The 20,395-nt window shown below is 50.0% G+C and overlaps 2 protein-coding genes across 3 annotated transcripts; one reads left to right on the top strand and one right to left on the bottom strand.

The window, feature by feature from the left end:
• The first annotated feature begins 2,130 nt into the window (after window positions 1-2,130).
• RPS9 (ribosomal protein S9) lies at window positions 2,131-7,915 on the top strand. Its single transcript, XM_001488024.7, has 5 exons — window positions 2,131-2,231; window positions 2,498-2,619; window positions 2,852-2,974; window positions 6,482-6,668; window positions 7,663-7,915. Exons 2-5 carry the CDS (start codon window positions 2,523-2,525, stop codon window positions 7,838-7,840), a joined length of 585 nt encoding a protein of 194 aa, XP_001488074.1. The 5' UTR covers window positions 2,131-2,231; window positions 2,498-2,522; the 3' UTR covers window positions 7,841-7,915.
• Window positions 7,916-8,364: 449 nt separating this feature from the next.
• LOC111775265 (leukocyte immunoglobulin-like receptor subfamily B member 3) lies at window positions 8,365-15,637 on the bottom strand. 2 transcript variants are annotated; one of them, XM_023650374.2, is made up of 11 exons: window positions 14,742-15,637; window positions 14,487-14,522; window positions 14,029-14,316; window positions 13,571-13,870; window positions 13,065-13,346; window positions 12,490-12,789; window positions 10,885-11,004; window positions 10,463-10,505; window positions 10,340-10,377; window positions 10,069-10,121; window positions 8,365-9,308 (listed from the first exon to the last, which is right to left on the bottom strand). In XM_023650374.2, the coding sequence occupies exons 1-11, from the start codon at window positions 14,788-14,790 to the stop codon at window positions 9,162-9,164; spliced, it is 1,656 nt and encodes a 551-aa protein (XP_023506142.2). In that variant the 5' UTR covers window positions 14,791-15,637; the 3' UTR covers window positions 8,365-9,161. The 2 variants fall into 2 exon arrangements, with proteins under 2 accessions (XP_023506142.2, XP_023506144.2); XM_023650376.2 differs by lacking the exon at window positions 10,885-11,004.
• Window positions 15,638-20,395: the final 4,758 nt, after the last annotated feature.

Here is a 20,395-nt window from a genome sequence, read left to right on the forward strand (position 1 = left end):
TCCTCATTTCTAACACAGCTCCTAAAACCCTTGGACTCTCCTAAGTGATAAGAGGGATAAAGGTGTCTTGATATTCTTAACGAATCTCTTTCAACTACACCTAAGTTTATGTAAATGAGGTGACTTTTGGAAAGCACCAAAGGATGGGGTCTGGTTGCCAGGGGAGGTAAGCATTTGATTAGGGTGTTGGAACTTTCAGTCCCAGCCCCCCGACCTCTGGGAAGGGCAGAAGGGCTGGAGGTCGAATCAGTTCCCGATAGTCAATGATTCAATCAATTCTGACTACGAAGCCTCCATAATAACCCAAAAGGACGGAGTTCTGAGAGCTCCTGGTTGGTGAACACATGAAGGTGGTGGAAGAGTGGCGCACTTGGAGAGAGCACAGAAGCTCTGCACTTTCCCCATACCCCGCCCTATGCATCTGTTCCATCTGGCTGTTCCTGAGTTATATCCTTTTATAATAAACTGAGAATCTAGTAATTAAAATGTTTCTTTGAGTTCTGTGAGTTGCTTTTCAAATTAGTCCAACTCGACGAGGGGAGCATGAGAACCTCCAATCTACAGATGATGCACATTACTAGTTATTCATACATTTAACAATTTATTGACTATCAACTATATATTGGGCCTATGCTAAGAGACTAATAAATAGGAAAGATAAGGGTGGTCCCTATTCTATAACTTTTTCGGGAACTAATCGGTAAACAAGAAAACAAAAATGAACAAGGTAGTTTGAAAGATCTAGAAATACAAAGAAGAGAATGATGATGATGTTAGCTAACACTGAGCGCTTTCTTTGTGCCAGACACCATCCTAAGCACTTTGCAGAGGCTGCATCATTTAATCGTTACCGTAACCCTCTGAGGTAGACACTGCCATCACCCCCATTTTATAGATGAGGAAGCTGAGGCACAGAACGGTTGAGAAACTTGTCCAAGGTATTGCAGCTAGCAAGTGGTGACTGCCAGATTTGAACCCGGGCACTTGGCTAGAGCAGGGTGATGTGGTGGAGAAAGGAGTGAGTGGAACTGCTCCTCTGAGGAGGTAATACAGCTGAGTGTCCGGGTGAGCAACAGTATAAAGGAGTGGTGAACGGCACACGCTATGGAGCCAGACGGCCCAGCTGCGACCTTGGCCGGAGCTCTAGTTGTTGAGAGACTGCACATACAGGCAATGAACAGGCTGTAATCATCAGCCCTCTAGGACCAATTGCACTGATTCCATCTCGTCAACTGAGTAATCAGAGTGTTTTTTTAGGAATTGAGACCCCTTGTCCAGTTCAGGACAGTTGAGACCATCAACCCATCAATTGGGCCTGAGCAAATGCCTGATAAGTGACCTTTTTGATGTCAAAAGGCTGAAAACTCCACCCTCAGATCATACTACCACCACCATTTTGGGAACATGAGTCCTGTGAAGACCCATGAAGCTTGACTATGCTCGCGCAGATTCATGAATTACCTCACCTCTCCTTACCTCCAATCATCTAACTCCACACTTCAGACCCCTATGCCCGTCAGCCCATAAATTTTGCCCCAAGCCCCGGATCAGGAGACAGATCTGAGAGCCCATGCCTCCTGTCTCCTCGCAGATAGATCTCGCAAATAAAGCTACTTTTCTTTTCCCAAAGGCTGATGCTGTAATAAGCGGCTCTTTATGCACACTGGGTGGCCAGCCCTTGCTCAGTAACAAGACCCTATATGACAACGGAACCTTAACCCACAACCTGCAGCATCCTGCCCCCGAAACCAGCCCCCTTATCTGTAATAAACTGCACAGGAAGCCAGCCGGCTATGGCAGGACGTCAAACTGCTCTCTCCAGTAACAAGCAGGAAGGCAAACAAGAACCCCTGTAACAATCAGTCTAAACGCCCTGGGGGTCTTTTCACGGAATGGGAGAAGGCTGCGGTCTAGAGGGTCTACTAATCCATTATACCGAACTCAGAGGTTAGTTGGCGGGACTAAGTCACCGCCCGGGAGCAGAAAAGGCTCTTCTCTTCTCAAGTCACCGGCTCCGCGAGCCCGGGTCTGGAAGAGAAGTGGTCCTCCCAGTTTAGCACGCCACTCTGGCCCAACCTCTCGTCTCGACTGCTTTTCCGCCCGTCAACGCCTTTTCTGATTGGTGCAGGTCTTCGCCGTGCGTGATGACGTCACGAAACGGCGGCGTTTCTATAAGAGCGCGGCGGGGGCTGTGGCGTTTCTTTTTCTCGGTTACAAGGGGTTGCGCTCAGGTGGGTTGTGCAGCCTTGCTTTCTAATCTGCTTGTGGCTTGTACGGTCGCGTGGGTCTTGTGAGCTTTGAAGAGTACGGTAAAGAGTTTGGGGGTGAGGTGAGGGTGGTTGGACAAGGCCGCAACGTGGTGGTTGAGTTACACTAATTATAAAACTTTCAGGGACGGTTCTCGCGAGATGATCTTTGGGCTCCACGAGGTTCTAACGTAGTTGTGGGACTGCGCAGGCGCCACCGGAACTCAAGCTTAGCTTTCCTTTCTGCGCAGGCGCAAACAGGCGAGCGGGGCAAACATGCCGGTGGCCCGGAGCTGGGTTTGTCGCAAAACCTATGTGACCCCGCGGAGACCCTTCGAGAAGTCTCGCCTCGACCAAGAGCTGAAGCTGATCGGTGTGTGGCCAGGGCAGGGTTTCCGGGTCGAGGGAGGCCCGGCACGTGGGTCAGGCCGCGCACGTGCTGGTTCTGTTCGGGTCCTCCAGCTTGTCTCCCTCCGTCTCCCTCAAGTTCGGGACCGTTCGTGGTTTGGGAAGATTTTCAGTGTCCCGAAGCCGCCAGTCCGGCTTTTGCACGCGTCCGGGGGACTCAGCTGGTTTTCCCGTCAACTCCCCTGTTCTCTCTGCAGGCGAGTATGGGCTCCGGAACAAACGTGAGGTCTGGAGGGTCAAATTCACCCTGGCCAAGATCCGCAAGGCCGCCCGGGAGCTGCTGACGCTGGACGAGAAAGACCCGCGGCGGCTGTTTGAAGGTGCGTGCGAGCCCGCAGGAGAGGGGCGAGGGGCTGCGGTTCTGCCAGGCCCGCTGGGCCGGTGATCGGAGGTGTCACACTGAGCGGGTGGAGCCAGCTTTTAAACCTGGGAGTTCAGTGGGAATCGTGAGGTAGGAAAGTGAGTCTGGATCCAAATCTCTGCCCTATTCCTCGTGTGTGTGACTTCGGAGCTTAGATTTATTCTTGACTAGAATTAGGATTCATAATGTCCGGCAAGCCTGGGCACCTGGCTGTAGCCGTGGAAAATGGAGCAGAGCAGTTCTCCTTAAGTGTCCTGTTGGAAGTTTCTGAAGTGTCTGGTGGTGCCAGCAGGGAGGGGGCTCCGGGGTGTACATTGCCTGCTTTCATAAGGTGGTCAGGCACATTGAGGTGACGTCTCCAGAGGCCTGAACTGGAGGGGACCTGTGCATGTCTCAGGGAAGAACATTTCAGGGAGGGGATGCAGGTTATATAGCAACTTGAGGCTTTAAAAAAGGTTGTGGTAAGATACACGTTATATAACAGAACTTACCGTCTTTTTTTTTTTTTAAGATTTCTTCTCTTAAAGTCTTAAATTTCAATTTTGAGGTGGGGGAATTAATGGAGGGCTTTCTAGAGCAAAGATTGGCATGATCACACTCAGATTTTAATAGTGCCTCTGAGGTTGTGAGGTGGCGGTGCGATTAAAATAGCCGATGTCTTGTAAGGATTTGCTGAATGTCTTTTGCTAAGCTCTTCACGTGCATGACAGCCTTGTAGGGGTAGTTGTATCACTGTGTTACCCGTTAGCAAATGGTTGGAGAGGCCTCCCACCATAGTGGGACGGAGGGCAGGCTCTGGAGTCCAGGTGAACTCAGTGACAGGGATGGAATGAGATGATTTTTGAGGAACGTTAGGGAATGGAACCAAAAGTTGAAACAGTCTCTTAAATGTAAGAAGTAAACTAAGCAGTTCCTTAACTTGGTGAGAGTGTGTCCTGGGTGTGGAAGAGATGTGTGTACAGTTTGTAGTTCCGACAGCTGTGAAGTCGGGCTGTCGATGGATCTGTAACTTGTTTCCTTTTTAACAGCTTTTATGGGGATAAAATTTACGTATCTTACAATTTACTCATTTAAAGTGCCTGAAACTTGTTTTTAGTTACCAGTGAAATATGCCACCTCACAGCTGTCATCTTGAGATAGCACTTGTGGCCTGAGCTTAGGGAATCTTGGTTTGTGGTGAAAAGCAGAGGGGCTGGGAGTCGGGAGGCCTGGCTCCCTCAGGCACCTGGGTTTTCTTAAATTTCAGTCAGGTTACTAGTGTGATTTTCCTCCCAACCCATGACTAAGGAAGGAAGTGCTTGTACACCTGAGCCTTGTTAAGCGTGAGTGGTTGTCTGCATCAGAGGTCAAGAAAGGCTTGGTGCTGTTTAACCATTACAAATTTATCGCATTTAGATCTGTTCTAGGCTCATGAATGTTAGAGGTGTTCATTCTTATTTTGTTCATAAACGAATCCCTTTGACAGTCTCATCAAAGTTCCAGAGTCTGCTGCCCCACGGATGCTGATGCTGGGTGGGGCCTTCTCCCGGAGTGAGGCCAGGCGCCTGCTGGTTCTGGTCTGGGGGACTTTCTGAAGAGACAGCTAATCACAGTGAAACTTGTTCAAGTCTGCAGTTAGATGATAACCCATCATGCGGCAAAGAGATGACCCAAGCGGGCTTGAGCAGCAGGTGTCCAGGGATGATTTGTGGTTTTCCAGGGCAGAAGTGGAAGCAGCAAGGGGAAGGCAGCAGCTCAGGTAGTACACTTTCTAGTAAGTGAAGCCATTCAGGCGCAGGACAGGAAGGAGCTTGCAAGCTCTGCCTCTGGTACAGCCGGGCCTTTCCCACTGAGGTGTGCGACTCTGGGCAAGAAGGTTCTGTGAGTCTCATCTGTTGGAAAGACTCATTCTCACTACAGCCAACATTTGGCTGGCGGTTCATTCAGGCACTTTAGAGGTATGAACTCCATCCTCACAGCAGCTTAAGAAGGACAGGTGTTATATCCATCTTTCGGGTCAGAAACTAAGGCACTGCAATGCTTGCCGCCTGCCATAACGACCAGGACTCTTTGCCACAGCGGTGCCCACTGGTTGGCATTTGTAAAATGTGATTGTTAGTGCTTTGGCCAAGTGGAGGCCCTGTCACTGTTTTCAGTCATTGGACGTGCTCCTGTTGAAGATAAGTTTGTCAGTGTGCATTGAAAATTAATTTTGTGTTCATATCTGATAGGGCTTTTCCTATATTGATGGAATAGTTGACCCTTCCTCATTGTTCTTTTTTAAGGATATAGATGGGTAATAGTAAATGTGAAATAGTTTTTTTTTTTTTAATAATAGTGGTTTTATTTTATCAAGAGTCTCTAAAAGGTTTTAAACTTTGAATTACTGTCAGATTTCTATTTTCTACTGTAAGGAAAAAAGGCACGCTATGTCCAAACTTGTAGATAATCCCAAACTCATTTATATTTACCTTTGGATATAGTTTTGTATTAATATTGGAATATCATTAAGTCTTTAAGTTCAGCATTCATTAGAGCAAAGAATGGGGCCACGTTGCCGTTTGGGGCGCTGGGAAAGGTGTAACGTGTGTCTCATTGTGATTCCAGCCCCCTCCCTCCGTTCACTCTGCCAGGAGGTTTTGTCTTCACAAAGGCAGCCACCTTTCCTTCATGCTTCCCCTGGGGGACAACGGTGCCGGGAATATTGGACAAGCCCAGTAATGCTGGTCCATTGTTTATGAAGTGTGCTTGGATTTTGTTTTGCTGTCACTGAAGATAAGACGACACTTCACGAAAAGTGAAACTAATCCTTTCTAAGGAAGAACGTTTTGGGCTTTCACCCCACTGTCAGGGTGTTGATTATGAGGCTGTGTGGAGATGAGCACAGTGAGCCTGCGCATAGGGGCTTGTCCCCACCATCCCAGGGGCAGGGCAGAGTAGTGTTTGGAACCATGGGCTTCGGTTGACCCTGGGCAAGGCCTCCTGAGCCTGCGGTTGTCGGACTAAAGATAGAAGCTGACATCTGCTGGATTACTTATGCCGTGCATTGTTAGGTTATATACACGCCGTCTTTTTTTTTAGTGGAAGCTCCCACAGATAAAATGGTTAAATGAATGACATACTGAGCTTAAACATGCCCAGTCTTAAACTTTTTTCAGCCCAGTGTCAAGTCCTTTGAAGGGCGTTATCTCATTTATTCCTGTCAACTCTGAGGGAAGTTCTCCTTTTTTCAGGTGATAACGCAGTGGTGGGTAGTCACCTGGCCCCATTGGTAAAGTGGATATAATCAGTAATGTGCCTTAGGGGATGTGAGGATTACCTGAGTCTCCCAGTGGCTCGTACATTGAGTTCTGTATCAAATTAGCTCTGACTTCCCACTTCGTTTGACGACCATGATATGGCGCTACTAAGAGGAGGAGGATTTGCACTCAAAGAAGTCTGAGGTCAGCCAGAACCCCAAATCAGTGCTTCCTTCCCCTCTTATCAGGCAATGCTCTGCTGCGGCGACTAGTCCGCATCGGGGTGCTGGACGAGGGCAAGATGAAGCTGGATTATATCTTGGGTCTGAAGATAGAGGATTTCTTGGAGAGGCGCCTGCAGACCCAGGTCTTCAAGCTGGGCTTGGCCAAGTCTATCCACCACGCCCGCGTGCTGATCCGCCAGCGCCACATCAGGTACCAGCTCTGACGGGCTCCCTGAGTCCTCCCCGACTCCATCCCTTCTGATGGTTCCCCTCACTAAGCCTGCTCGTCCCTATCTTCTATGCAGCCCTTGGAGGTGACAAAGGTGTGAGCTCCCCTTGAGGGTACAGACTGCCCCCCTGCGAACAGCTCGTGGGGGATCTGGGGGCAGCCTCATCCCCCCATAGCCCAGCGCAAGGGTCACTGCGGCTTGAGCCGTACACCTTGCGAAGGCTTCTACCAGGCGTGCAGGCAGCTGGACAGGTAACAGCTCTTGGTGTTGCCTGTTGAGAGAAGTCATTGGGCTGCGACTGGCTTGTGTGGGTTCAGCTCTCTACTGGGCCCCCTTGTGAAGTCATTCCAAACCCTCATCATCATTGCATTCTTGCACTTCACTGGGAAGTGCAGTGTTGTGAAGACTGAACTTGGCGAGTTCATTCCCCACAGTCCAGGGTCTGACACTCGAATGCCAGGGACTGTAGGAGGAGCCTGGCTGGTCAGGGTGGCAATGAAGAGATCAGAGGGCACATGAGTCTTTGGGTACTCAACTTGCCCTTTCTGTAAAATGGGCACCATTTGGGGGAAGTTGCAGTAAGAGGGCAAGGTATATTTGCACACTGAATTTCTGCCTCAGCCCTTCACTAGCCCTGTGACCCATGAGTTTGAGTTTACACGCTGCCACCTCACCTCATTGGCTTTGTGGTCTTCGGTGGGCTACCTCTGAATTTCTCTCTCCTGTAAAATGTGAACAAAAAACTTGTCTCAAAGCGGTTGTGAGTTGGGTGATGCCCTAAAACCCCCCCGAGCAGCACGGGAGTCCACAGGATCAGGAATGCCCCTTGGCGGCGCTCAAGTCACTGCAGCTGTAGTACCAGCCGTACCAGCCATACCAGCTGCAAAGCACAAGTGAAGAGTAGAGTGGGGTCTCGTCTTGGCGTGGGGTCCTGTTTCCTCCAGTCCCCTTCACCTGCCACCCCCCGCCCCCCAGGGTCCGCAAGCAGGTGGTGAACATCCCATCATTCATCGTCCGCCTGGATTCCCAGAAGCACATCGACTTCTCTCTGCGCTCTCCATATGGGGGTGGCCGCCCAGGCCGCGTGAAGAGGAAGAATGCCAAGAAGGGCCAGGGCGGGGCCGGAGCTGGTGATGATGAGGAGGAGGATTAAGCCCACAGCCTCTGCTGGGCTGGTGGAGTGTTTAGTTTTCCAGTCGGATAATAAAGCAGCATCAACGCTTTGGAACTGGTGTTTGTTGGTGTCTTTCCCTTCCGCTCTGCACAGCGCCTTCTGCACTGAGAAGCAGCTCCGGTGGGTCCCTGACCAGGTTACCTCAAGCCTAGTCATACCTTCCGAGTGTCGCCTCCTGCTGCAAGGGGCTGGCTGTCTCTGTGTTCAGATACTTGTGACTGCCTACTAGATGGTGGTCCTTGTCCATTTGGGGGAGGGCTACTGTAGTAAACAAAAGAGCATCTTTACATGCCACTTCATATCACAGCTGGGAGAAGTGTTAGGGAAAAGTTCTTTGAGTCAAAGGAAATTCTCAGCCCACCATTTACATGTGGGGGTGGGGAGGAGTTTTCAGGCAGAGGAAGGAGCAAGTGAAGGTAAGGGCCAGCCTGGATTTCCGGCCCTTTAACCCTGAGCCCTGGCTTTCTGACTGAGCCCATCAAGGATAGCCCACCAGGGAGGAGTTGCTGGTGAAGATGAAATACTTTAATTGCATTTTTGGTGGGGAACATTTGATGAAACCTGTAGGCTGATTTCAAAGCTTAGGGTGTGGTTGATGGGCAAGTTCCTGGTTTTATTCCTAAGATGTGAGTTCAGTGAAGTGGGAAATAGTAAGTCCAGATTAGTGGGGACTAGCTGGGGACATATATGGCTCCCTCCAACAGGACCCCCCCATCCCCGCATTTGGAATTTCTGAACACATGATCAGAGGGAGCAGGCTTGGCTTCCCTTTTCTCTGCTGTCTTGAGAAGCCTCAGGAAGGGGCTTGGTCTCAGGAAATGTGAAACACTTGGAATTGAGCAACCCCTAAGCGATTGCAGCCGCTCCCCTGCACGCTGTGGTCGGTCCCTGTCTGGGGGCATTTGGGCTCAGCTCAGTTAAAGTGCCCACCCAGCTTCACAGAGATCCCTTGAAGCTGCCAAATTGCTGTGAAGCCTGCGTAAGACTCCAGTCCTTGAGCTGAAGGACTGGGCGGTAGGCCCTCCCCCCTCCCGCTCCAAGGTTGCTATTTGTGTGATATGGCCTTGAGCAGTTCCATGGGATCCCTGCAGTCATTGGGGTCCCTTAGTAGGGACTAAGATCAATTTTGTAATGTTGGTGGAATCCCAGGCAGCAAGGTCCCAGAAGCTCCTGATGGCCCACATCAAGTCTCCAAGGGGCTGGAGTTCATTAGATCGGTGTCCCTGGGGGTAGCTCCAGTGCCCTTTGGGGTCTCTGCAGGCCCATTCCTCGGAGTGTGGCGTCTGCGTCTTGTCCTGGGCTAGTGGGTGGCCAGAGCAACGTACATGCTGGGCTCATCAGGGGACTCCCTTGACGGGGAGGAAGGGGGTGCAGTTGTCTCCCGTCTGAGGGACAGGTGGTTCAGCTGGGCGTAGGTCACGTCTTGGGTGTCTTCAGATGTCACAGCCTAGAGTTGGGCGAGAGGAAGGCATGTGGTTGGGGTGGAGGGCTATGGGGAGGAAAAACACTCTCTGGGGGTCGTCGTCAGGGCCCTACTAGAGTCAGTGAGTGGCGGTGGGGGTGGGCTCTTCGATTCTACCCTTGCCTTCCTTCAGTCTGTGTCTTTTGGGGTCTGGGGGAGGATGGATGTGAAATTTCAACGCCTGTGATGGCAGTTGGAAGTGTGAGTCTGGTGCTGATGAGAGGACTGGAGACAGGAATTGGCCATGGAGCCAGCAACATGAAAGGACAGTCAGACCCCAAGCACCCCTACAAGGGAGTTAGATTATTCACTGGGGTGAGCTGGCTGATCCTGCTGTGGTGTAAGGAGCCGATCTTCACCTGCATTACGTTGGAGGCCCAGTGGGTTTGACACAACCGTGGGACAGATGGGAAAGAGAATGAACAGAAAACCGAGAGCTGAGCTGGGCTATAGGACCCTTTGTGCGGATTTAAAAGGCCCAGGGCTTGGGTTTCAGCCCCTTTGGGCAGGGCACAGACTTTTCAGCCCTAACCCTCATCCTGCCAGCTCCACCTGAGCTCAAAGGTCAGAGGAGGCCAGCATAGGTGACCAAGGAGAGCGTGAGGTTGCAGCAGCTGGAGATAGCCGTGTGCTTCCAGAAGGGAGACGCTGCAAAGGCTGAGTGGTGTGAGGGAGAAGTTTCCACTGGATTTAGGGTGTGAACAAGGAGATGTAGGTGTCCTGGTCAGGACTAGAGGGAGCTCACCTGAATGTCCAGCTGTCTGTCCTCCTCGGGCTCTGTGTCTTTTATGACAGCATCTGGTGGGGACAGAATAAGTGGATCCCGTCTTTTGCCAAGAGTCCCTGAAATCTCACATGGCATGACCCAGAGACGGTCAGTGACTTGGCTAAGGCCGCATAGGACCAGGTTCCTGCACTCTCACCCCCGAGACCAGAACCCCCTCCAGCCAATCCCCAGTCTCCACTGCCCCCTTCTCTGGGCCCATCTCCCCAAGGACAGCCCCTCGTCCCCTTACACAAGTTCTCCTCTTGGACCTCAGCAGGTGGGCGGGAGCTGGGGGAGGAGACAGGAGTGTTAGGAGGCAGCGAGGGGCCCCGGGATGGGGTGGGAGCCTGGGGGTCTTCAGGAGAGGTCTTACCTCTTCTGCAGGCCTTTGTCCTCAGGCGCTGACGCTGCAGCCACTGCAGGAAGTTGGAAATCAGCTTCCAACCCATCCAGAACCCTCCCCTAGGGCCGCATTAAGATCTGCGGAGGGTCCAAGAACTGAAAAGGTGGTAATTCCCTCCCACCGCCATATGGAATTCAAAAGAAAGCAGTTCTAAATGATAAAAAAGCTAAACTTGTATGTATTTCCAGACATTTCATAAGTGAAGAAGCTGAAAGAATACTCCAGAATACTTAGGTGTGTATGTTGACATTAATCAGTTCTTTTTTCTCTCACTGGGAAATGCTGCAAAAAATGTTTTTCTAGGCTGACTTTCCCTTCTATTTGGCTTCCCTCTGGCTGGTTCACTAAGCCCACGTCCTCCTGTGACCTGGGTCACCCTGTTCCCTACTCACCCGACATCCTGTGTTTGCCCTCACGCCGGTGCCGGAAGAGGAGGAGGAGGAGGAGGAGGGAGAGCAACAGGACAAAGGCCACTGAGACCCAGATCAGAGGCTTCAGGTACCACTTGAAACCTTGGGCATGAGTGACGACACACATAGGCCAATGATGACGTTTAATTGAGCACGTACTGTGTGCCACACACGTGCTAGGGTCTGTGCATTCATCTCTAACCCTTGGAACAGTCGTGCAGCATCTGCAAACCACCTACTTTACAGATGAAAAAAATTGAGGCACAGAGAGGTAAATCATGTGCCCAGGTCACCCAGCCTGAAGTGGCAGAGCTGGGACTGGAATCCAGAATGGTGGGTTCCCTTGTTTTCTATTATCATTTTTTATGCTGTGCCCTTACTCTCCAGGCAGAACACGAGGCAGAGACCTGTCCTGCAAACACAATCCCTCCCCCACCCCCCTCTCCCAGCCCACGTCCGTCCCTTACTCTGCAGAGGGCTGGCACCCACAATGGGGGCCTGTGTGCACATGGAGTGTGTGCGTCTGGGAAGGGCAGGAGGGAGGGCTGTCCTCCCTGAGCTCTCGGGGCTAGGCCCCAGGCTGAGGGCTTTCTCTCTGAGGGGCATGGTGGAGGCCTGCTGTGCAGAGAGGACCCTCGGGCTCGGAGAGCAGTGTGCTTCGTCCAAGGTCCCACAGGTGGGCAGTAGCAGCATTGGGGTTTGAACCCGGGGGTGTCCTTGCCCCAACTCCACGGCTCCTCCTGGACGGGCTGCGCCCCTGAGCGTGTGGAGGAGAGCTCAGACACCGTCTCTGTCCCCACACTCTGTCCACGCAGCCTTCTTGGACCGCGCAATCGGAGAAACTGGTCCCAAGGAGAAGGAGGAACTTTCCTCAGGTCACCATCTCAGAAAGGGACTGAGCCAAGACCAGACCTGAGCCCCTCCCACGCACCGCCTCCCCACAGAGACCCTCACCTACCCCTCCTTGTGCCTGACTCTGGGTGAGGGGCCGATTCTCAGAGCCACCGCCAGATCAGGATGGGAGGTGAGGGGGGCTGCCATTCTCCTCACTTCAGCCTGGCTGCCACTGCCCCCGGCTGGGTGCCAACGTCTCCCTCTGCCATGATGCTCCATCTGCTGTCCGCCCAGCCTCACAGCCCCTGAAGCCCCATGGCTCCCCGTATCTCTGCCCACCTCAGCCCCCCTGGGAGACAAGCCATGTCAGGGCGGGTCGTCTTGGGCCCCTGGGGATCAGCCTCTTCTAGGCAACGTTCTTCTGTCTCTGGGTGAGGGGCTTCTAGGACTGGACACTGGAGGAGGATCAGGAGGCGGTGCCTCTGGCCTTTTCTCCTTTTGTCAGCCCTGAGTCCTCCCCAGCTGTCTCCACTCAGCACAAATGTATCTGGACCTCAGGGATGAGGATGAGGATGAGGATGAGTCAGGAATGGAAGTTGCTCTGGCTTTTTCCATCCCTCTGAGAGGTGAGGTTCCCCTCTGGCTGACTTGCCTTCTGTGACCCCCTCACTCCCATCCCAGCCCAGATCTCCCCTGGGAACAGGACCCTGAACTGACCGTGAGGACACAAGGGGCACCACTGGGCCTCCTCACCTGAGATCTGGAGCTCCAGGGGGTCACTGGGCAGTGACAACAGGTGGGGGGAGGTGCTGTCTGAACCGTAGCACCTGTAGGTCGCCTCGTGGTCTGAGGTCACAGGACCGATGGTGAAGTTGGCCTGAAAGGGGGCGGCCGTGTCCTGCAGATGAAGGAGCTGGGGAGGAGCAGGTGACCCCTCCTTGGACAGATGGAAGGTATCGAACCAGATCTCAGAGCGACACCGCAGGGTCACGTTCTCTCCCCAGGACACTGAGGGCCCCGGCTGGGCTGAGAGGGAGGGTTTCTCGTACATCCCTGGGGAGAGAATGTTGTAGTGTGTAGAGAGCTGCCCCCTCCCCACAGGCCCTTGACCACTGACCTCTCTTCAAGGACTCTCTCTGTGACCCCCTCTCAGCTCCCCTCTGTCTTTTATCTCCTGGAGCCTCACTCCCCGTTTCTCACTCCCTCTCCCTAGACCATGGCCCCATCTCAGTCCCTGCTCCAGGACCCTCTCCCTGGACCCCATCACTACCAGGGGTGACCCTGGGCCCAGCACCCTGGGCTGACGATCAGGACATGGGGCTCCTCACCCATGATCAGGATGTCCAGGGGTGCGCTCGGGGCTGACCACACGTGGGAGAGGTTGTGTCCACCGTAGCATCTGTACTGGCCCCCGTTGGTGTGGTTCACATGGCCCAAGGGGAAGTCAGGGCTGTGCCGCCCATGAAGATGCTCCGGGGGTGTGAGTCCCTCATCCTTGGTCAGAGCGAATCTGTCAAAGCCGGCCTCTGAGCGACACTGGAGGGTCAGGTTGTCTCCAGAGAGCACCAGCGAGCCTGGGTGGGCTGAGAGGGAGGGCTCCCTGTACACGCCTAGAAAGAAGGAACAGTGGCATCGAAGGGGACGCACACCCCACATTGCCCACTGGGGCTACAGTGAGAGCTCCCGCTGGTCGACCCCCAAACATCCTGCTCTGTGGTTCAGGACCCAGGAGGTCAAGTCACCAACCCTCATCACCCCCAGGGCTCCACTGGATACAAGCTTAGGTTAGCCATTTTGGGGTCCCAGGAAAGAGGTGGGTCAGGGGACCCCTCACCTGTGACCTCAAGATGCAGAGGGCCACTGGGGTGTGACCACACATATGGGTAGGAGTGGGGATTATAATAGCATCTGTAGGTCCCCCCATGGGAGGTGTTCACTGGGCCCACAGGGAAGACAGCCGGCTCCCTCCAATGATGGATCCTCGATTCCACGTGTCGGGGAGGATCAGCTCCTCCCTCCTTCAGCAGATGGAAAGTGCCAAATGTGTTCTTTGAGCTGCACAAGAGGGACACATTCACTCCTGATGCCGCCACAGGGCTTGGGTGGGCTGAGAGGGAGGGTGCGCTGTACATTCCTGAGGGAGAAGGAGGGAGGTGTGTTAAAGAGGCGATTGTCAGCCCACACACCCCAGGTGTGGACTGTGAGTGCTGAGGTCCCCTGAGCCTACACTCCTTTCCTTCTGCCTGTGAGGAGGAACCCACAGTGGGAGGGGACCCGGCTCCTCCCCCTTACCTGTCACCACTAGGCGCAGCTGATCACTGCGCTCTGACCAGCTGTTCCTGCGGATGTGATAGGCACACTGATACAGCCCTGCAGTCTGTGAGCTCACAGATTCGATGGAGAAACTGGTCTTGTTGCTGGAGTCCTGTGGGGCCTTTATACCCACGGGGCTGTAGACCTCCTCTCTATACAGATGGTAGACGTCAGCCTGCAGTGACCCCTGACACCAGATGGTCACAGGGCTCCCCCAGGTGACCACGGGTCCTGGGTCAGCCCAGATGGAGGGTTTGGGGGTGACTCCTGGAAAGAAATCAGAGCTGAAGTGTCAGCGGAGCCCTTCTCCCCTCAGCTTGCCCAGCTGTCGTTCAAGGCCCCTCCCAGAGTGGTCACCTCAGCCCAGACCCTCTGAGCTCCTTCCAGCTGCCCAGGGCGTTCACTGGGCTGAAGCAGGAGGTGTGGGGAGGACTCACCTGCCTGCACCTGGTTCCACAGGCCCCGACACAGCGCTGGAAGAGAGTCCCCTGTGAGGGCACATCCCCCAACCTGCACACAGAAGCTCCAGGCCTGGTCTGGGACCCTGAGCACTGGGGTCAGACCTAGGACTGAGCACGTCTGTCCTCCCCCAAGAAGTCCTGCCCCCACTGAGCCTCCTGAGTCCTGGGTCTCAGGGACCAAGACCTGGGAGGGGAGCAGACACTATCCCTCCTCTTTTCCCCAAAGCTCACCGAGGCAGAGGAGGGCAGAGAGGGTTGCGTTCCTGATGCTGCCTCCCATGGTCCCCAGTGGTGCAGACGACTTATAAAGTCCACAGAACCCTGAAGGACAGACAGACGACCGGGGTGTGACAAGATCCAGTCTCTGTGTGCCACTTCATGGTTTCCTCATAAGCAGTTTCTCACAGGAAGGGGAACAGCCCCTCCCAGGGCCGTGCTCTGCTCTCCCTGAAGGATGGGACTGCAGAGACCTCAGGCCCAGGGGACCTTCCAGACCAGATCTGAGTCCCTGCACACAGACACACTCTGCTTCTATGGCTTATGCCAAATGAATCCAGAGAGACGCTTGTCCCAGAACATGAGGGTAGAGGACGATGCAGGACAGGGCCTGGGAGGCAGCCCATTTCAGTGCCAACGCTGACTCTCCCTCTTATAGGGGCTTTGTGGCCTGTGGCTGAGCTTCTGTAAATGCAAATTTCTTCCTTTCTTTCATCTTCTAGGCAATCAGTAAATATTTACTGAGCAGTTACCATGTCCAGTCATGGTGCCAAGAGCTGGAGGGTCATTGATGAAGCTGACAGATTCTTTCCTTGGGCTCATGGGTTCAGATGAATGAAGTCAGAGATTACAAATATTTAGGTGGCAAACAATTCAGTTGTAGTCTTGTTTTAATACAAGTTGGAAGAAAAAAGAAAACAGGGGACAGTGAGATTCAATAACAGACTTCCTGCACCTTGGGCCTTGGTTGTGAGAGATCTTTTAGGGGAAGCAGTGACCCAAGGCGTGAGCAGGGGTTAGCCCAGAGCTGGTGGTGGGGGCTTCCTCGCCCACAAAGATCTGAGCTGTTCTCAGAATTGAGAGCAATGAGGAGGAGGCTGGGCCTTGTCACACAGGATCTTGAGCACCGTGCAAGTAGTTTGGATTTTACTTTTAAAGCAATGGGAAGATTTAAAGCAACAGACAGTGTGAACATATGTCTGGGTTTTCTTTTTTTTGTTTTTTGTTTTTTTTTTTTTTAGGAAGATTTGCCCTGAGCTAACATCTGTGCCAATATTCCTCTACTTTGTATGTGGGATGCCACCACAGCATGGCTGATGCGTGGGGTAGGTCTACACCTGGGATCTGAACCTGCGAACCCAGGCCACCTAAGTGGAGTGTGCGGAACTTTAACTCTTGGCCATGGGGCCAGCCCCCATATTTCTGTTTTAAAAAGACTACCACCATGTAGAAATGTAAAGCAGGAAGGCTCTATTGATAATTAGCTCTATTGATAATAAAACTCCAACAGTAATCTGGCCCCTGGATGGTGTGTTGATCAGTATTTGAAGTCGTTTATGTGGTTTTCTCATATAACCCTTGCACAAACCTATAACACAAAATACATGTCCAGTTGAGTGGAATGAGACAGGATGGCTTCTTGGTCCTTCAGGTTGGAAAGGAGTCAGCTAGGTGCAGACTTGCTGAGGGAGCAGCCAGAGGAAGGCATGGAATTGTTAAGTAGCTCAGGTGGTGTGTGTGTGTTTGGAGGTGTGTGTGGTTAACTGTGATGAGTTTGGCTGAGGAGGAGAGTTGTGTTTGCTGGGGCTGGTGAGTTTAGCTCAGGCCTGATCGTTCACAGCCCTGAACATCAGATGGTGCAACTTGTATTTTTTTGAAGATGGAAACTGTAGGAAGAGTTTTGAGCAGGGCAGGATCAGACCAGACAGGATTCTTAGAAGAATGTTTTGGAGGCAGCGAGAGGAATGAACTGGAGAAAGGAGTGCGGGCTTGGATTGGAAGACCAGGAAGGAGGCTGATGTGATGACACAGATGAGACCTCCTGACTCTTGTGGTGGATTGTGATATTGTTAATAAGGACTCAAGGGGCGTGGTGGTGCGGATGTGACGATTGAATGTGAAGTGCAAGGGACTGAAGAACTGAGGGCTGATCCTCTCTCTGCCTTGGTGCCTGGAGGAGCCAATGGGGCCCTCACAGGGAGGATGACCCTAGGGGAGAAGGAGGCTTGGGGAGATGCTTAGAGGGCTGATCACCATTTCTTAGAAGAAATCACAGCCCTCCCTCCCAACCTGGGAATGAGGGTTTTCTTCCCCTCAAAATACTTCCCTTCACTGACTTCCTTGTTTCTATAAGTCGGCACCATCTTTTTCTTCATCACTTTCCTTCAAAATCTCTGAGTCATTTCTGCCTTCTTATTGCCCCTTCCTCCCCTGAGCAGAGCTCTTCATCTCATACTGTGGATTCTTTCTCCAGGCACTGAGCGAGAGCACGGGTTGGAGGCAAAAAAGTTTTAAAAAAATGAACACAGACTCAGGGATCTGTGAGATAAATTATATCATTGATCCTGCAGCAAAAGGAGATTGATATTAATGAAGAAAAACATATTTGAAAAAATAAAAGCTGACCATTTCATAGATTTATTGAAAGTCGTAAATTTATACGTCCAAGATGCTCAGCAAACGCAAAATAGGATGAGCTTTAAAAACTCTGCCCACAAACATCATAATCATAATCATAATCAAATTAGTGAAACCCAAAAAAACAAATTTCCAGAGAAAATTGCCATGAAACACAGAGGAAAAATGATCTGAATGATTACAGATTTCACATTAGAAACCGTCCAGGTCAGAAGATGTGAAAGCTCTGAGAGACAAGAAGAGACACCTGGAATTCTTCTGGATGTGTCCTGAGGAATGAAAGCAAAATGAAGTCATTCTGAGAGAAAGGAAACCGAGGGAATTTGTCACAAGGAGACCTGCTCTAAAAGAAATAAGGTAAATTCTTCAGGCAGAAAGGAAATACTTCTAGAGGGAAACTTGGACACTCAAGAATAAATGAAGAGTGAAAAATAGTAAATATCTAGATAAATGTAATAGCATATATTTCTCCTCTAAGTTCTTTAAAATATGTTTGGTTTCGTCCAATTCGAAACTGCTAACATTGTCTGGTGGGGTTTTTATGTCTGTAGATGTAACACACAGAACAGCTCCAGCGCGAAGGGGTGAGGGTGAAAGGACCTATACCGGGATAAGGCTTCTCCATTTCTCTTGAAGACATAAAATGTTAACTCTTTGTGGAGTCTGTGAAGTTAGGTGTGTATATTATAATGCCTACAACAGTCACTTAAGAAACAACATGCAAAGAGTTACAGTTAGGACATCAGCAGATAAATTAAAATGAAATACTAAAAAGTACTCCAAAAAGCCAAAAGAAGACAAGGAAGGGACACTGAAGAACAAACAATATAGGGACAAGCAGAAAACAAACAATACAGTGATAAACCTTAAAAGAACTTTCAATAATACATTAAATATAAATGGTGCAAACACAATTAAATGGCAGAGATTAGGATTAGATTAACAACAACAAGTAAGACCCACCTGCATGCAGTCTACCAGAGGTTCACTTAATACAATAATGTAAATTTATTAAAAATAAGAGGATGAATATATTATGCAAACCTTAATTAAAAGAAAGCTTAAGTGGCTGTCTAGGTTTCCCATTGTTGCTGTAACAAATCACAAATTTAGTGGATTTAAACAATACAAATTTATCATCTTACTGTGATAGAGGTCAGAAGTAAAAAATCAGTCACTGGGTAAAGTTGAGGTGTCAGCAGGGGTGGTTGCTTTTTGCGGCTCTGCCATGAGAAATGGTTCCTGGCCTTTTCCATCTTCCAGGGACTGCCTGCTGTGCTTGGCTCCTGACCCCTTCCTTCCATCACTGCAGCCTCTTGGTTCCCCCATCACATTTCCTACCACTGACTCTGGCCCTTTTGTCTCCCTCTTACAAGAAGCTTTGTGAATACCTCGGGCTCTCCCATATAACCTAGGAAAATTTCCCTATCTCAAGATACTTATTTTAGTCACATTTTCAAACTCCCTTTTACCCCATAAGGTAACATATTCACAGGTTTCAGGGATCAGGGTGTGGATATCATTGAAATTTGGGAGAAAGCAGCATTATTCTATCTGCCACAGTGGCTGCCATATGAGACAGAACAATAAAAGATGTCAGGTAAAGTAGACTTTTGAACAAGAAAATTATCAAGGATAAATAAAGATATTACATAAAGATAAAAAGTTCAACTCACCAAGAAGACATAGTAATCCTAAGTGTGTATGCACAAAACCACAGAGCTTCAAAATGCATGAGGGAAAAACTGTCAGAAATGAAAGGGCAAATAGATAATTCAACAACTGTAGTCTGGGATTTTACACTCCTCTCTTGGTAATTGTTTGAGCAAATGGATGGCAAATCAACAAGGACACAGAAAACCTGAACAATGCTATCAACACTTGATCTAATTGACACATGGAGAAAAGTCCACCAACAGCAAAACGCATATTCTTTTCAAGCGCACATGGAATATTGCCCACGATAGTCCATATCCTTGGTTTTAAAATGAAGCTAAACAAATTTAAAAGAATTAAAAGAAGTGATCATCCATCACTTCTTTTCTGATCCTAATGGAATTTAAGTAAAAATCTATTACTGGAAAGGTATATGGAAAATCTTCAACTATTTGGGAATTAAACAAGACAGTTCTAAATAATCCATGGGGCAAAAAGGACTCGAGGAAAATCAGAAAATAGTTTGAACTGAACAAAAATGAAAATACAGCATACTAAACATTGTGGGGTGCAGCCAAAGCAGAGTTTAGAAGAAAGAGAAGAGCATAAAGTACTCATTTTAAATAAAGAGTGGTTTCCAATCACTAAGCTAAGCTTCCATTTAAGAGACAAGGAGAAGAGGAGCAAACTCACCCCAAAGTAAGCACAGTACAATAATAACAGAGGGCAGAAATCAATGAGTCTGGAAACAAAACACAGGAACAGAAATCAATGAAACCCAAAGCTGATTCTTTAAAAAGACCAATAAAATTGACAAACCACTAGAAAGGCTAATGGTAGAAAAAAATAGACAAGACACAACTTGCCGACATCTAGCATGAATGATGGAATGTCACTATAAATAGGATTATTTTTAATCAATTAATAATTAATAGGATAGTAAGAGAATACTACTACAAAAAACACTGTGCCCATAAATTGGACAACTTAAATGGAATGGCCCAACTCTTGAAAGACACAAACTACCAAAACTCACTGAAGTGGAAATCATCTGATATTCTTGAAAAACATTAAATTGAATTTGTAGTTAAAACACTTTCCAGAAAAGCAAATTCCTGGCCTCAGTGGTCTCACTGGCACGTACTACCAAACATTTGGGGAAGAATTAATACGATTCTTCACATTCTCTTCCAGAAAACAGAAGAGAGAGAAACACTTTGCAACAATTTTATGAGGCAAGGATTACTCCAAACACTAATCAGACAAAGACAGTACAAGGAAAGAAAGGTGCAGACCAATGTCCCTCAAGAACATAGATGTCAAAATCCCCACCAAAGTATTGGTAAATAAAACCCAGTAATATAGGAAAAGAACAATCATCAGAACCAAGTGTGATTCATGCTCAGATGCCGGGCTGGTTCAGCATCTGAAATTCAATAAACGCAATCCACCACATTAAGAGACTGACAAAGAAAAACCACATCCTTACATACTTACATGCACACAAAGATTGGATCAAATAAATAAAACGCTCAGCAATACAGGAATAGAAGGGAATTTCCTTAATCAGATAAAGAGCATCTATGACCTATGCT

Source organism: Equus caballus, chromosome 10 (assembly GCF_041296265.1).
Source record: "Equus caballus isolate H_3958 breed thoroughbred chromosome 10, TB-T2T, whole genome shotgun sequence".
Taxonomy (NCBI): domain Eukaryota; kingdom Metazoa; phylum Chordata; class Mammalia; order Perissodactyla; family Equidae; genus Equus; species Equus caballus.